The sequence below is a fragment of the Nicotiana attenuata genome, unplaced genomic scaffold (genome assembly GCF_001879085.1).
Source record: "Nicotiana attenuata strain UT unplaced genomic scaffold, NIATTr2, whole genome shotgun sequence".
NCBI classification, from domain to species: domain Eukaryota; kingdom Viridiplantae; phylum Streptophyta; class Magnoliopsida; order Solanales; family Solanaceae; genus Nicotiana; species Nicotiana attenuata.
In genome coordinates this window covers 195,206-211,725 of record NW_017671235.1, presented here as the reverse complement: position 1 = coordinate 211,725, position 16,520 = coordinate 195,206, and the positions used below count along the sequence as shown (strand labels likewise).

The 16,520-nt window shown below is 37.0% G+C and overlaps 2 protein-coding genes across 6 annotated transcripts; one reads left to right on the top strand and one right to left on the bottom strand.

Moving 5' to 3' along the window:
* The first annotated feature begins 329 nt into the window (after nt 1-329).
* LOC109206904 (FRIGIDA-like protein 4a) lies at nt 330-6,112 on the top strand. The gene is made up of 4 exons (XM_019369769.1): nt 330-994; nt 2,942-3,318; nt 4,418-4,593; nt 5,254-6,112. The coding sequence occupies exons 1-4, from the start codon at nt 510-512 to the stop codon at nt 5,905-5,907; spliced, it is 1,692 nt and encodes a 563-aa protein (XP_019225314.1). The 5' UTR covers nt 330-509; the 3' UTR covers nt 5,908-6,112.
* A 366-nt stretch (nt 6,113-6,478) lies between these two features.
* On the bottom strand, nt 6,479-16,514 carry LOC109206905 (pentatricopeptide repeat-containing protein At2g20540). Of its 5 annotated transcripts, none has more exons than XM_019369773.1 (6): nt 16,263-16,514; nt 8,840-10,822; nt 7,652-7,788; nt 7,501-7,571; nt 7,145-7,398; nt 6,479-7,046 (listed from the first exon to the last, which is right to left on the bottom strand). In XM_019369773.1, exon 2 carries the CDS (start codon nt 10,704-10,706, stop codon nt 9,081-9,083), a length of 1,626 nt encoding a protein of 541 aa, XP_019225318.1. In that variant the 5' UTR covers nt 10,707-10,822; nt 16,263-16,514; the 3' UTR covers nt 6,479-7,046; nt 7,145-7,398; nt 7,501-7,571; nt 7,652-7,788; nt 8,840-9,080. The 5 variants fall into 5 exon arrangements, with proteins under 5 accessions (XP_019225318.1, XP_019225319.1, XP_019225317.1 ...); XM_019369772.1 differs by having other exon boundaries at nt 6,568-7,046; nt 7,123-7,398; XM_019369774.1 differs by lacking the exon at nt 7,145-7,398.
* Nucleotides 16,515-16,520: the final 6 nt, after the last annotated feature.

Genomic DNA, 16,520 nt, shown 5'->3' with positions numbered 1-16,520 from the left:
AGCTAGCTGTGTAGTGATGCTATGGTTGTATAGTTTATCAGGTGATTAATATAAAGTGATTAATTACCAAAAAAAAAAGATGAGAAATACGATATTATATCCTAATGACAGAGAATGTGGTGTTATACACCCGCATAAAAAGACTTAAATTGATAAAATATTCAAACGCAATCAAAATATTACTACTTAATAAAGACGAGGAATACGACATTATATCCTAATGACAGAGAATGTGGTGTTATACACCCGCATAAAAAGACTTGATTTCTTTTTTTTAAATTTCTCAATGGAAAAGCAAACCAAAAAATCAAAAAACAATCCAAATTAAAATTAGGTTTGGTTCAATTTGGGGTTTTAGGTTTAATCCAAATAATGCACGCCCCTACGAGTATACTCCAAATATATCGGGAACATTTTGCATATGCTTTATTGTTCTTATCCCGCTCACTGAAATATTAATTAATCTAACTTCTCCGACCCAGTGCAGTTCGATTTTCTCACAGTCGTCCATGGCGGCAGATACTGCAACCAACTCTGACCGGATACATGCCTTCTTCAGCAACCTCGAGTCCCGGAAAACCCTACTGGCCACCGTCACCGACCTCCACAAAACCCTAACCACCCACTTCACCAACATCGACAAAACCCTCTCCCAGAAATCCGAAACCCTCGACACCCAAATCAAATCCTTCAAGGAAAACACCCAAAATGCCCTCCTGAAGCTCCAGAATCGCGAGAATGCCCTCCCCGACATAGAATCGGGCATGGCCGCTTTCATCTCGGAGAAGAAGGACGCCGCCATCTCGGAGATTGAGAATGCTGCTGAGGGTTTGGGGGATTTGAGCGAGAAGAGCTTGGCCGAAGTGCTGAGGATTTACTGTAGGAGAATGGATGCCAGCGGCCTCGTTACATTCCTTCAGACGAAGCGAAAGGAGTCTAATGGTTTGAGGACGGAGATTGTCGCTGCCCTTGACACTTGCGTTGACCCAATGAGGTTTTTCACTTACTCTTTCTAGAACTAGGAGGATATTTATGTACTCTCACCTCCATTTTACGTGAACCTATTTGAAAATGTGAACCTACCTGCACTCGTAATTTAAGGAAAACACAAACATTTTTTTCGAACTTGTAGTTTAAATTAAATTATTTCCAAATTCAAAAAAAGGATACTTTTGTTAACGGATTGAATTGGAAATAGGTTCACATAGATTGAAATGGGGGAGTGTGTGTGTATTACATTTTGCTCTCTTTTCTGCGTATGCTAGATCACTATGTGCACTTCGTTCCGTCTTTATAAGGTGATAATGTTGATAATAATGTGGTAATGGAAGAACGATAGCTAGTTGGTAGGTAATGGGAGATATTTTCAGCAATCTATTACGCCAAAGATTGTTTTTTAAAAACATAAAATGGTGATTACACTTTTATTCTAGGTACTATGCTTCTAGGAGTGGTTTACCCTTTTAGAGATTTATATGTTTAGAAAATATAAACAACCTATAATACTTTTTATTTGTATTTGATTAATGCTGGCATAAGATGAGTTTGAGTGGAGTAGCATGGTCAGGGAGGGATTGAGGCGTAGTAGTTGTTGTTTAAGTGAAACCAGAAGATGGCACGGTTTCTTGCTTTTAGTCCAAAGAGACTATCAGTAGCTGCAGTTCAGATTTTGGTTTAGCCTTTCCAATCTAGCACAGAGCTAAGTGGATAGGCATTTAGACAAGTAAAGATATCAATCAATTTGTTACATAATGATAAAATCGTGAACCAAATCTTGGAGTAGGAGTAAATGCATGACAGGACAAAATGTGCGGAATATACATCCTTTTGGGGGATGGAGGCACGCGTGCTAAAAAACATCAACTTTGAATCAATAAACTAAAGAAATCTCAACAAATAAAGTTAAGTTATCAAAGTCTATCCTATCTTCTTTCATTTCGTCCCTGATGTATGAGATGAGGATTCCCTCATAATTGGATTCATCAATAGCTTAGAAAGTAGGAACTGGATGACCGAAAGAAATGAGAATACGCCCCACCTTACTCATCCTGCTTCGAACCATATTTCATGATAAAATCGGCTCTTGGGCACATCACACCTATTAGAAAAAAAGGACATTTACAAGTCTCAACAAAGACCATTCCTTAATTGGGTAGGACGTATGTGGCTCCTTTTCACCGTCCACAAGGTTTCTATGGCTTATGCACATCCAACTCAACAAGCATATAAACATAACTCTATGGCCTATCCCCTACCTAGCACATATTCTTCTTGGTCCTTCTAGAGAAATACTTATCCGTGTCGTCAACAGCTCTCTGTATTGTTTTGATAGTGTAATAGTTTATTGTAGATCCATTTAAAAAAAAGGTTTACTATAGACTCTCTAGATATGGGGATCCGTCAAGATGGAGACCTAGATACAGAAAATGGGAAATAAACCAATTCACAATTTTAAAACTGTTTGGCATCCTCAATACAAATATGTTCTCGACGAGGCAACATGAATTTCCTTGTGAACCAATGAATTGTGTAGAAAACAAATAAGGGTATGAGCTAAACAACAGTGATCTGGACTAATAACTTTTGGTTGCTCAACTCTCGTTTGAGGGACTTCTTCCATATCCCACGACTTAAAAATACTTAATTATTTTTGGAGAAGTAATTGAAATCGAACACCTAAAACCCTACTGTATTAATGCCTTCCTTGGCTTTCATAATTATGCATCTTTTAGGTTTTCTATGTTTGTTTTCTTTTATTCTTTTCGGGGCTTGGGGGTTTGGGTGAGGGCGGGTGGGTAGGGGAGGAGACAGGTTTGGTCAGAATCAGAGTTGTCATTGCATATGCCAAAGCAAAGTAGAGACTTTGAAGCCCACATTGTATATTATGTTGAGTGTTTTTGGTCATCTTATTTTTATCATTTTTTTGCTGGGTTTCTTTCAGGTTGATCTTGGATGCTGCAGAGGAGTTTGTGGGGATGAAGGTAGAGGGGAAGATGATAGGGGCAGATAGGAGGTGGGCGTGTGATATGTTAGTTCAGTCAGTTGGGCCAGTTGTGGAAGGGGGTTATGGTGCGGGGAGGAGTTTGAAGGAGAGGGCAGCAAGGGTGTTGGAGAAATGGAAGGGAGTTATGGGTAGTGGGGAGAGGACCAGTGGAGTATGCGCTGCTGAAGCAACAATGTTTTTGCAGTTGGTTATATCATTTGCACTAAAAGAGAGGTTTGAAGAGGAGTTCCTAAGGAAGCTGGTGATGGAGTTTGCTAACAGGAAAGATATGCCAAAGCTTGCGGTTGCCTTTGGATTTGGGAACAAAATAGGGGGTGGGTTCTTATGAACACCATTTATCTGTGGAATTAATGTCATTGAAAAATCTTATATCCAGTATCCTCTATGTAGGCATGCCAAATTTGAATTTAGTTGGCTAGAGAAACTTAAGTTGCTTTAAATATATACTCCCTCTATCCCAATTTATGTGTCATACTTTTCTTTTTAGTCTGTCCCAAGGAGAATGTCATACTTACTTATTTAGAAACAATTTCACTTTAAATTTCCTACTTTACTCTTAATGAAGTGATTTACAACCACACAAATATCTATGATTTATTTTAAACCACAAGTTTCAAAATTCTTCCTTTCTTTCTTAAACTCTGTGCTGAGTCAAATACCGCCACATAAATTGGGACGCAGGGAGTAATATTTGGTTTTAAGATATTTTTCTTAACTTGCTTCTTGTTCAAAAAATTATTTTTCTTAACTTGCTCTGGTACATTATTCAAATTGAAAAAGAACCTATTTCATGTTTTGCTAGTAATTGGAATATGTAACACGGATTTTTTTCCTCCTTTAGGATGTGTTGCCTGACACTTTTACTTGCCTTTTAAACTGTACTATGCTTGAAGATTTTCTTCATTCTATGCGGTGAGAACTATGAGGTTTCAAGTTCAAATCCTAGCAGAGGTAAAAAAATAGTAGGTGGTTTCTTCTCATCTATTCAAACCTGGATAGAGTTTTCTGGTACCTGGTACTGGTGGAAGGTGTTACTGGTGGGAGGTGACAGGTATCCCGTGGAATTAGTCGAGGTGCGCGGAAGCTGGCCCGGACACCACGGTTATAAAAAAAAAGATTTTCTTCATTCTAATTTCTGCAGTTGTCTGCATACAATATGATTATATGTGAAGTTAAATTCTACTCTAATTTCTCATGACTTTGAATATGTAAATTTGTAAATGGTGCCTGAATTTCTGTTTGGTGGAACAGAGAGTATTTTTTAGGGACCTGTGTTAGCTTGGAACCGGGAAGTTGTTGAATCCAGCTATTTGCTTTTGGGCCATGAGCTTTATGGTTTTTTGTGATTCCTTTGACTGTTGGACTTGCATTCATTACTATAGAAGATGACTATGTTACCTTCTCTTTGATCAGATATTATTGAAGAGCTGGTGAAGAGTGGCAAAGAGGTTGAAGCAGTATATTTTGCTTACGAGTCGGGATTAGCAGAGCGATTCCCTCCAGTCTCACTTCTTAAGGCATATCTCAGGAACTGTCGAAGAAATTCTAATAACATTTCAAAGAAGGGAAGATTTAGTTCAGCTGCAGTGGTGCGTATATTTCTCTGTCCAGCCCCTCTGTTTTCTCCTCATTGTGGTTGCCTGGGTGGTTTAAAAAAACAAAAATTGCCTGGATGAGAAGTGATATACAAACACATTATTGTGTTCAGTACAACAGAGAGATGAGTGAATCCCCCGCATCGAAGGAAAGGAAAAAGAACTCTCTTTTCATTTCATTTTCCTGAAATTTTTATATTCTCAATACTAAGCTAAATCAGTTGCAGGAGGATTACAGAGTAAATTGATGATTCTAAAAGTAATTAATGCCATTCTTTTAATCTTTATGGAGGACATAGTTGTAGAAGTTGCATAAATAGTTTTTAAATCCATGCCTGCCTATGTCATTTTAAACCAAAGTTATGCGGGAAAAGCAGTGTCATATGATGATATAGGCTAATTTCCATAAAAACAGTAATTTTGTCGGTAAATCATAACAGGAATAGAGCGTGCAGATTAAAGACTGTAGAGTGTAGACTTTAAGGACCACCTCAAATTGTACAAGCACCTTCTGCTGTAAATCCTTTTGTGAGATTCTCAGTTATTCGTGCATCTACATTATGAATCTGTTCTTTTTTGCTGCTGTAGTCATATGTTCCCTTTCTTTTTATTTATTTGTTTGTCAGTATTGGATAAGTGTGACTTGTTTCTCAGGACAAAGCTAACATTATAGAGTGGGAAGCCACTAAGGCTATAATAAAATGTGTGGAAGATCACAAGCTTGAACAAGAATTTTCTTTGGAAGGACTTAAAAAACGGGTGACAGAGTTGGAGGAGTCCAGAGCAAAAAGGAAAAAGGGCACAGCTCCTCGTGACAAGCATTCAAAAAAGCGGGGCCGTAGAAGTGGCACTGGCAAGTCCAGTGACCCGTCCACCTCTCGGCATGTTAAATCTGGAAGATTGTCGAATGCCTCTCCTTCTTTCCGCTCCAGGAATCCTCCTCCATCACATCAAGTGCCACCAGTTAGATATACAGGAGCACATAGCTATACCAGCCAGAGTGTATACGAGGCACCTAGCACGGTCTCATATGCTCCAGCTTATAGTGGAACCCACACCACAAGTCCGGCTGCACTTCCTCCACAATACGGATATGCAATTCAAGAAGCTGGAGCTTATAGCGGAACCCACACCCAAAGTACGGCTGCACTTCCTCCACAATATGGATATGCACTGCAAGAAGCTGCTGGAGTTGGTGGAGTGCGGAGTTATCATGGATCATATGGAGGGCAGAGTGGTTATAGTGCGTATGATTATACTCTTCCTGCTACTGCATCTGCATACCCACCTTCATATCCCCCACAGTAGTGCAGACGTTAAAAAGAGGAGACATTCGACATTTTAGTTGTACCTTCAGCTTTATACATGGTATCTAACAAGATAGGAAATATCCTGTACCTCTTTTTGGTTAAGTATGTTCTCTTCTGACGTTATTTTGCGCAGCTTTTTCCCCAATGGTGTACTTTTAATGAATTACTTGTTTCTTTGACAAATAGGCGTTGTGATTTTTAAAGATTTGAGGCATCTATAAGTCTATAACTGATAATAAATAAAAAGAGGCGAATACGTAGTCACTTAAATGGCACCAAAATCCAGCCAGACACCTATTGGTGGATCCGTGCCAGGATTATTAGTCTTATGCTAATTTCTGGAAGCATTTTTTTACCCGTCAAAACAGTTTATGTATATCTATCAACCTTTGGCTATAAAAAAGAGGTGCATATACTTGTAGAGAGAGTGATTGGTCACAATTTTGAGTTACGTGAGTTCATGTCAGCTTGTATGGTTTTTATATGTTGCATTCATCCATAAATAGATTTCTGCAAGGTTTTTGAGGCTCATTGCGCATTTGACACCTCTTGAGTATGCTGTAGGAACGCATTACCAATTCTTTCTTTGACATTAATCTCACGATAGTGAACCGATTATGACCATCACAGCATTCTTCCAAACATAAAAAAATCCCTGTTAAGGAATTGAAGATGGTGAAAAATAAAGAACTCTAGGTGAAAATAGGAAACACGGTAACGTAGCTCGAAATAGAAGCCAGAAATCAAGGTTCACGCATGGCATTTGTCCTTTGTTATTTTTCTGGATTTGTCACATATATCAAAAAAGAAGAGACCAAAAAGACGACAATGCCGGCGAGTTGCAGAGATGGCACACTCCCGATTAACCCTCACGGCAGCATCCAACACTACAGTCATCTGGCGCCATTTTCTCATTCCCACCTTCGATTTCTCGCTATCACCTCCTTTCCCATCAAACCTAATGTTCTGCGGAAAGCAGAATTAGTGTCGTCCATTAACCTTGTTCTGTCACAACTCCATGAATTTAAAATGTGCAGCTAGATGCACAACTGTAAGCAGTGACTGGTTGGCAACTTTCCAAACAAACATCCAGGCTCCAGCTAAAGGCAACTCCAGCTATAAAAGATAATGTAGTACCTAACAAAGAAAAGCAGCCAAATCAACCACCTAAGTGTTTAAACCCTCCAGCTGAAGTGTGAATTACATAATCCACCTAATAAAAGAAATGGCATTACTGCCTATTTGATTGCCCTGGTGCAAAGCTGCTCCACTCTTTTGTGAAGAGTATGTGATTTCAGAGACATCTTAATAATTACTCCACCACAGTAACAGAAATATTTTGTATGTATGAAAACTATGGAAGGTACATGTTAGAAATAAGAAAAGAATTTAAAAAGAAAAAGTTATAGTAAGCGGCATTGTCTGGTTTCCTGTATTGGTTTCTCATGCTCTTTCGGATTGATGAATTCAGTTTCGCCAAAAATTTTGGCTGCAAATGAGAATTAAAAAGATGGATAAGTTTTTACCCGACCATTTCCCAGGAAAAACCAGAGAACTACAAGTACTCGAAAATTCACAGGAGCAGTGTTACCATGTTTCTTAGCGTCAATGGCAATCCCAATAATTCACGAGGACATCAGCAGCTTTTGCATCCTCTTCAACCTATCAAGCACATTTTTAGACGTTTAGGTAAAAAATAGAAGAGTTCAAGTATTGACACAATTATATTGTCAAAAGCTTACAGCAATGGAGCTAGCTTCAATTTTGCAGTGGAACCTGGTTCAACAATGGAACCAGGTTGAATTTTGCGTGCCTAAGCAAAAGATAGAAACAATGGAACCTGGTTCGGCTTTTGCAGTGTTCCAAGCAGCTACAAGACCTGAAGGTATCAAATATCTAAAGTACGTTATAATGTGTGGATGCAAAAAGCGGGCATAACTCGGCAGCGGATAAATCTAACAAATACATTTGACAGAAAGGAAACTATACGCAGCAGTAATATAGAAATTCTGTGAGTTACAACTTTCTTCCTCCTTTTTGTCAGGAAAAAACTTCCTATATATTACTCTAGTGGAATAAACCAATATAAAGTTCTAATGAAAGATAAAAAAGACACTTGGATTTACCAACAAAAGCACTGTCCAGTCACTCATATATTAGCAATAAAAAGAGGTTACAAATGGAGTCGGGCCAGCTCTAAATCAGCCATAATACATGCCAGTATCTGAGGAATCAGCTATACAATAATCCTTATTGCGAAACATTAATTTAATGCCACATGAGAAAATAAATAGCAAATCAACAGTTGGAACACCACGACCAAGAAAGCAGATTTCTTCCAGAGGAGCTCCTATGTCAATAATTGCATCACCAACGTTTCACTCTTTAGAGTTTCAATTCCTTTGAAGTCACTAAAGGAAGAAACTGTTGCAGCAGAGGTGAAGTGTCTCACCTTATCAGGTAAAAGTAAAACTGAAGCCACCTCCCCTTACATTACACCACACAGTGTTTCCAGAGAGGAAACACACTAAAACAGCAGAAAAGAGCCTCTCAAACTTTTCTTTTCACATCCAGTCTCTCTTTCTACCCATTTTCAAAAAAAGTTCAAACTTTTGGATCTCTCCAGCACCTGAACATAATTTATCCCTGAAATACAGGTCTCCAAATTCCCACCAAACGATAAATAGGATTAAAAAAAATGCACATGTTCCAATTCGGTGGCTTCACTTAAACCTCTACACGGGAAAGCGGAATTTCAGAATGCTTTTGAATTAGTTCAGCAATTAAAGAATTTAGATAAGGGAATTTGTTCAAAATGACATAGACCATTAACAAACAAGTCTAATGACTAATATAACATAATACACGAACAAAGGTGTTGTTGTGACTAAAAGTTCAACCAATTTGAGGAAAAGGGAAAAAATACTTACTCCGGAAGGATGAAATGCAAGACGACTGATTGGCTCATATAAAGTGATGGTGCCAAATTATGGTTTCCAGCTCTGTGTTATTTGAGATTGCTTGTACTATGACTCCTCATGGGACTTCCGGATGCTAAAGAATGTGGTATAAACTATACCAAAAACCTTGAATCGAAAAGGACATATGAAGAGTGACCACTCCTCATCGGTGCTAAAATGACATTTCGCTGAAGTGCTTTGAAGTATAAGTTCAAGGACTTAAGTACTCAAGTGTTATATCAACCAGATCATTTTCTTTGCTTTGATGTAAGGCCAATAGCTCTAGCACCTGACGGATATCTTTTGAAAATGGTTTTGAATCATCACCTGATAGAAATTCTTGAACCACATTGTTTACCTCAATTAGACTGCAGCCTGGTGTTTTTTTCATGCTTTTACTTCTTATGAGTTTCCTCATCCTTGATACACCATCCCACTTTCCAAGATCTGCATAAATATTAGCGAGCAGAATGTAGTTCCCTGTATCTTCAGGTTCAAGCTCTAATAGATGTTCCATTGCAATGACTGCAATTTCAAGATTGCGATGAGTTCGACAAGAACTCAATAAGGAACCCCATATAGCAGAGTCAGGCTTCACTGGCATGCTCTTGATGCGTGCAAGAGCTAGTTCAGGACGTCCTGTACGCCCAAGAAGATCAACCAGACAACCATAATGCTCTATCCGTGGCTCTATGTTATAATCATTTTTCATGGAATCAAAGTACCTCAAACCATCATTCACCAGACCAGCATGCGCGCAGGCACAAAGAAGACCAACAAAAGTGATCTCATTTGGTTCAACGGCGGACCTCTGCATTTCATTAAACAACTTCAGTGCCTCATGAGCTCTACCATGGTTTGCTAGGCCTCCAATCATCGTACTCCAGGAGATCACATCTCTTTCAGACATCTCATTGAACAACTGCCAAGCTTGGTTTACACTTCCACATTTTGCATACATTTCCATTAGTGCGTTGCACACAGAAGTCTTCCTCAAATGTCCGTACTTTTCTGCATAGAAATGAATCCACTTTCCTAACTCGAGAGCTCCAAGTTGTGCACAAGCAGGCAAAACAGCAACCAGACTAATCCAGTCAGGTTTCATCCCAATCATTTGCATTCTCCTAAAAACATCCAAGGCATCTCCATAGCAGCCAGTTTTTGTGTATCCCGAAATCATAGTTGTCCAAGAAACAACAGTCTTGTTTGGCATCTCTTCAAATAAAGCTCTTGCCTTTCTCACTTGACGCAACTTTATATGCCCGGAAATGAGACTGTTCCAAGAAATCACATCTCTCTCGTTCATTTCCTCGAATAATTTATGTGCGTAACTCATTTGATCACACTTCACATACATATCCAATAAAGAATTCTCTATCATACTGCTAGACTTAAACCCAAATTTACACACCTGCCCATGGAATTGTTTACCTAGATTAACACACAAAAGCCCCCCACATGACCTAATAACAAATGGGTATGTGTATTCATCAGGAGAAGTTGTTTCTTCACTCTCGGTTTGTTCCATCATTTGCTTATAGATATTGATACATGGCACATACCTCTGTCTGTTTGTATAGGCTCTGATCATACAATTGTACAAATAGTTGTTTGGCTCCACAACTTGTTTGAACAGCAAACTGGCATAGTCTACTTCTCCCAATTTGTCACATATCTCAACCATTTTGGTCACCAAGTAGTTACTCTGTGAAAGGGAAAACTTGACCATTTGAGCATGTATTTTCTTCATAAAACCCGTGCTCTTGCAATTTCTCAACATGGGTATAAACATATCTTCCAGTCCTTTGACCGTTAGGAATCCAAATTTGGCATCCATCTTGCACTCTGATCATATTCTTAAGTTAAGGACTCCGAGGCGAAGTTATTGAAAGGGGCTATATCTTTCAATCAGTGCTGAGGCTTGTAATTTGAAAGTTGCAGCTATCCCAATACCTAGGGCAAAAATACAACAACAACAAACTTAGTATATTCTCACAGATGGGGTCGGAGAAGGGTAGTGTGTACACAGAATTTACTCCTGCGAAGGTAAAAATACTTATACCATCATTGCAGTAAACTCAATAAGCTAAATTTGGTCACAATAAAATCACTTCCTCCGCATTTCACATAATATCTTTTTGGCCGGAAATGTCACCGAACTACACCGGTCTTCCTATTTCGCAAGCCATAGAATTGAAGCAAATTGTGAAATTTCAAACTGTAATTCGAAAAAGGTGCAAGAAAAACATACTCCAAAGTTCTTTCGAAATAATTGCAGTAACTGATAACTTGTGATGAACTTTACCTCGTTAAAAATATGGTGGCAGAGGAGAGGAGGAAGAAGTAGGGGCGGGATTTTGGGCAATTTGGATTGGATATGAAAATTTAGGTTTGGACTTTGGTTTTTGGATTGAACAAATGACAATTCAAATCCAATTTAAATAAACTTGGATTTGATCGTATTTTTTAAGTTTGGATTCGGATTAATCGGTTTGAATATTTCGGATTTTCAGTTTTGAGCTTATAAGTTGAGATGTTTCTTCATTCTAGTGTAATGAACATCTAATGAAGTATTCATGTTAAATTGCGTAAAAGTTCTTTATTTTTCACGCAATAATCTAAGAGCCTGTTTGGACATAAGAAATTTTTCTTGTTTTTCCTAAAAGATTTCACTTTTTTCCCGAAATCGACATTTATTCATAAAATTTCCAATTTTCACTTGAAGATGCATTTTGGAAATTTGAAAAACTCCAAAAAACTGCTTTTCAAATTTTCACTCAAATTACTCACAAAATTTCAAAAACAACCCAAAATTATATTCATGTCCAAACACAACTCTAAATTTCAAATACCATTTTTACTTGAAATTTTTTCACCTTTTTTTTGGAATTTTACAATTCTTATGTCCAAACGCCCACTAAATAAAGTGTTCAAGTAACAAAATCATCATCAAGAAAATACAACAAAAACATTAGTAAGCCCGATAAGAAGTAGTAATAGTAAAATCATGTCCAAATAGAAAATATTCTGATAGTAACTTAGTAAATAGTATTGAATATATGAGATATATCTAATGGTTAGGATATTGGACTTGTTACTATTGGCATATGAATAATGGACTAAATAGAGATTTTTACATTCCTATACACTATATGAAATTATATTACCCTCTCTACTCAAGTTTTACTATAATTACATTTTATATACTCACTTACCATTTATGTACATTTTAAGGGAATTAATGATAATAATTAGTGTCCTAAAATCACTCTATATCTTCCACTCCCCCCCCCCCCCCCCACCGTTTCTCTCTCTACATCCTATCCCCCCTCCCACACGTATCTTGCACAACAGAGCAGCAATTCCATCATTGACAGCCATTAAAAAGCTTTAAAGCTTTGAATTCGAATTTGGGTTTTCAAAAAACATTATTTGTTTGAATTGGATATTGTTGCAAACAATTGGGAATTCTCTCTATGTATTTCTCTATATCTCAATCCCTAATTCCAGTAATGTAAAGCAAAGAAAAACAGAGCAGCAATTCCACCATTGACGGCCATTAAAAAGCTTTGAAGCATTGAATTCGAATTTGGATTTTTAAAAATCATTATTTGTTTGGATTGGGTGTTATTGCAAATAATTGGGAATATGGTATTGAGTTTTTATCTCAATTTTTAGGGTGTTTTGATGAAGATTAGACTTGATTTTGGCCGAATTTCAGATTGAAACTCGAAGAAGAAGACATGACATACATTATACTTACAAAATTGTAGTAAAATTGTAGAAAAATTATATTCTGTTATTTTTATATATATTTTTTATTTAACTATTGTATGAAAGTTGAACAATATTGTATACAAAATTTAAGTTGTATGATATTGTAAATATATATAACTGGGTAGAAATAGTGTATGAAAATTGAAGATAAGTTGTAGATAAGTTGTATAATATATAATTAGTTGTGTGAAATTTGTTTTTACTATATATAAATCAGATACAAAATATACAAAAGACATATTGTATAAAATTTGTATAAAAATTGTACTTAAGTGATATAATATTGTAGTTGTTTATAACTGGGTAAAGATAATGTATGAAAGTGTAGATAAGTTGTAGATAAATGTATAATATATAACACGATAGCGAGGCAGGAAGACAGAAATAGAGAAGAGAAAGCGAAAGAATGGAATCATCAGGGCAATGGCTGGAAAGAGCAATACTGGAGCTATGTAACAAGATAGAGACGGGTCTTAATTTAGATGCTGAGATTATATCTGGGCTCGTCTCCGATTAGAGCTTGCTCCTCCTCTCGATGCTAAAGAATATCTTGATGTAACCCCTTTCCCTCCGTCCATATCTCTGGTTTATGATTTTCTTGCTTCCAGTTTTGATGAGCATATTGTTATGGTAATTTCGGTTCTGTATTTAGTATAAAGTCCATAATTGAGGGTAGGGGTATATGACTAATATTGGACTAGTTCACTTCTGTACAGTGCAGTGTGCGGAGGTCAGCAACAATGGCTCCTGTATTGTCTACTTCACAGTTTTACTCGTGGAACTTTTGCAGCTTCAATTGTTCGGTTTTCCTATATCTAAATCCCTAAATATAAGTTTAATCTGGAGAGAAAATGTGATAGAGGAGAGAAAAAAGGAAAAGGGTGTAATTAAATCTCTTGATTGAAGGCACAAATAATGGATTGGGAGCCTTTTAAGGAGGATTGTATATATTTTGTAGCTAAAATATGTTTAGGTAGGGTAGGGTAAATACCAAAACATGAACATTCTTCGTAATAAGGTTTCAAATAGTGTATAGGAATGAAAAAATCCCATATAAAATACAAAAGTTTCAGATTTTTGAATATCCGAAGTACCAAATCCAATATCCAATACGAAATCCAAAAATTATAAAAATTATATCCGAAACCCAATCCATAATCCGAAAATTCAAACCAAAAATCCAAATAATTCAAATTTCGGCTTTACCCAAACTATGCCCGCAAAAAGCTAAGGAACGCGGGGGAGGGGGGTTGGAGAGAAGAGTCTTTCCCAATTTAGGTGTAATTGCGTGGAAAGTGGACCCTACTAAGTCCACTAGTCTAACAAAGAAATGACTCACACAAGTATGACTAAACATGTGATACACAAAATAAACTTTCTCAGCCTGGAATTGTCAAAATTCAAAAAAATAAATAAAAAATTTAATAACAGACTTATTAACGGACTATGTTATATGTTGTCACTAGTTTGATATTTCTTGTTGGTTTTGCCTTTTACTTGCAGTTCGTTGATGAAACATAAGGTCCATTGTTATCATACCTAACTAGTTTTTCTTCTCTTCTATTCCTTTAATTTCATAGTTTATTAGTTCTAGAGTTGTGGGTACTACATGAACGTTGTAGTTTGAAACTTGAATTTATCATATTAGTTTATTTATTCAATCTTGCGCTTAATTATTTGATTTCTTGATCACCAATTTAATACTATCTACAAATCTAGGATTAAACTCGGGAGAGGAAATTCAAGATTGCAAATAGGATTGAGTAGAGCAAGATCTTGAACCTGAATTATGAGGAATGGATTCACGATTAGGATATGGATATACCTAATCGCCTTGCTTGGTTATTATACAGGAATAATTAATGTGTTCTTGTTAATCCTAATCCATAGGAATATAGGCATTAGGTTAGTTTGAAAAGGCGGGAAGTACTTCGGGAGAATACTACGAGTAATATTAACCTTGTCAACCAATAAATCAGCTTAAATTAATTAGACCATTTAAGTGAAAAAATCAACGGGATTGTTAGCTAACCCATAGCTCTGGAATAGTTTCTCCATTTGAATTCATCTCTAAGATTGCAAACTTGTTTCCTTTAATTTCTTATTTTACTATTCTAGATTAGTTTTAGTTAAATAATCACATTTTAGAAAATCGCTTGAATGGATTAATTGTTTGAGTTGAATTTAGTCGATAATTAATCACAAGTCCTCGTGTGAACGATACTTGTCACCTCCTTTTTCTATCCCGAAAGGGGTATAGGGGAGCTTTTCCAATTAAAGTGACAATAATCGAAACAGGATTATTTATTCAAATTCAGAGTCGCCACTTGGGATAATTTATGGTGTCCCAAGTCACCGGTTTAAAATCCTGAATCGAGGAAGTTGACTCTTATTTATGGTCTGCGAACACAGAAATCCGGGTAAGGAATTCTGTTAACCCGGGAGAAGGTGTTAGGCATTCCCAGGTTCCGTGGTTTTAGCACGGTCGCTCAACTATTAATATTGGCCTAATTATCTGATTAATTATACATTTTAAACCTACAAGCATTTTTAACTTCTACCGCTTTTAATTATTTAAGAATATATTTTCTGTAACAAGGCACGATTGTCGTACACTTGTCGATTTTGGTACACATTGTGAATCGCATCACGGGAACCGTACCCACGATCTAAAACGTGTGTATTTTTATCATTATTCAAAATTATGGTCGGGTCACATGAAATGCACACCCGAATTTAGATTTATGTATCATGACTATGCCACGGGAGTCGTACCCATAGTCACGATGATTACTTACGTGCCGAAAAGTTTGGTTACCCATGTGTAGTCGGCCTAAGCATATTCCTAACAAGTTAAGTAATAACATAAACAAATGAAACAAAACTAAATGAGAGCTCCTGTTTCTGATTCATTTCGTTTCCTGACAAACTTCTAAGTTAACGGGGAAACACAATCCTTACAAAGAATGACAAAATTCTAGTCATGGAATGTTGATCAATGTAGAAACAAATCAATCAAGCGTGAAGTTAGCAAGAATTCATATTGTCCTTAGACTTCAACTAAACTATTGGCATGTTTTAACAAAAAAGAAGAAGCCATCCAAATGTGATCCTTAATCAGTATAGTAACAAGACTAACATATTCACTTGAAAGCCAACAGCTTTTTCCACCAACTCGGCTAAACCGAACAAAAGATTTGAACTTGAATTATCACTTCCTCTCAAATGCGAATGAACTACCTCTGAATTATCTATTCTGTCATTGTTCACATCCGTAGTTACACAATCCTCTTTCAACATTACACGATCATCGTTCGAATTACTTATTATTACACTACAACTACATTTTAAGACCGAAATCAGTCAAACAAACAGGGATATTCGTGAGAATCATGACGAGCACATCACTAATCCTTCATACAATGACCAAAATGAATTAAACAAGTTCGAAGCAGGTCTAAGCCTAAAGGGGACACCAAGAATACTCCAAGAGATCTATGCAACCACAAATCAGATTGGACTCCGATTGAGCACGTTGAAACCAAGCAAACAGGGCATTCAATCACATTGAACTTCAATATCAAAGCAAGTAAAAAGGAAAGAAAGAAAAACAGACCTGAGATTAAAGCTTCAATTAACTGAAATTTTCAGCAATTACACAGTCATAATGAAATGCCAAACGACGAAACTTCAAACTCGAACAAGACACAAGCAGCGACCAGATGAACGAACTTCCAGAGATTCGGTGAAATCTGGACGGAGAACTTTGAACCTGAACCTTGAGCGACGATCCCACTTGAAACCTTTCGGTTTCTCCCTCCTCTTCGAATTTCCCCCTCTCAGAACCCCTTTTTTCGTGAAGATTTTGAGGGAA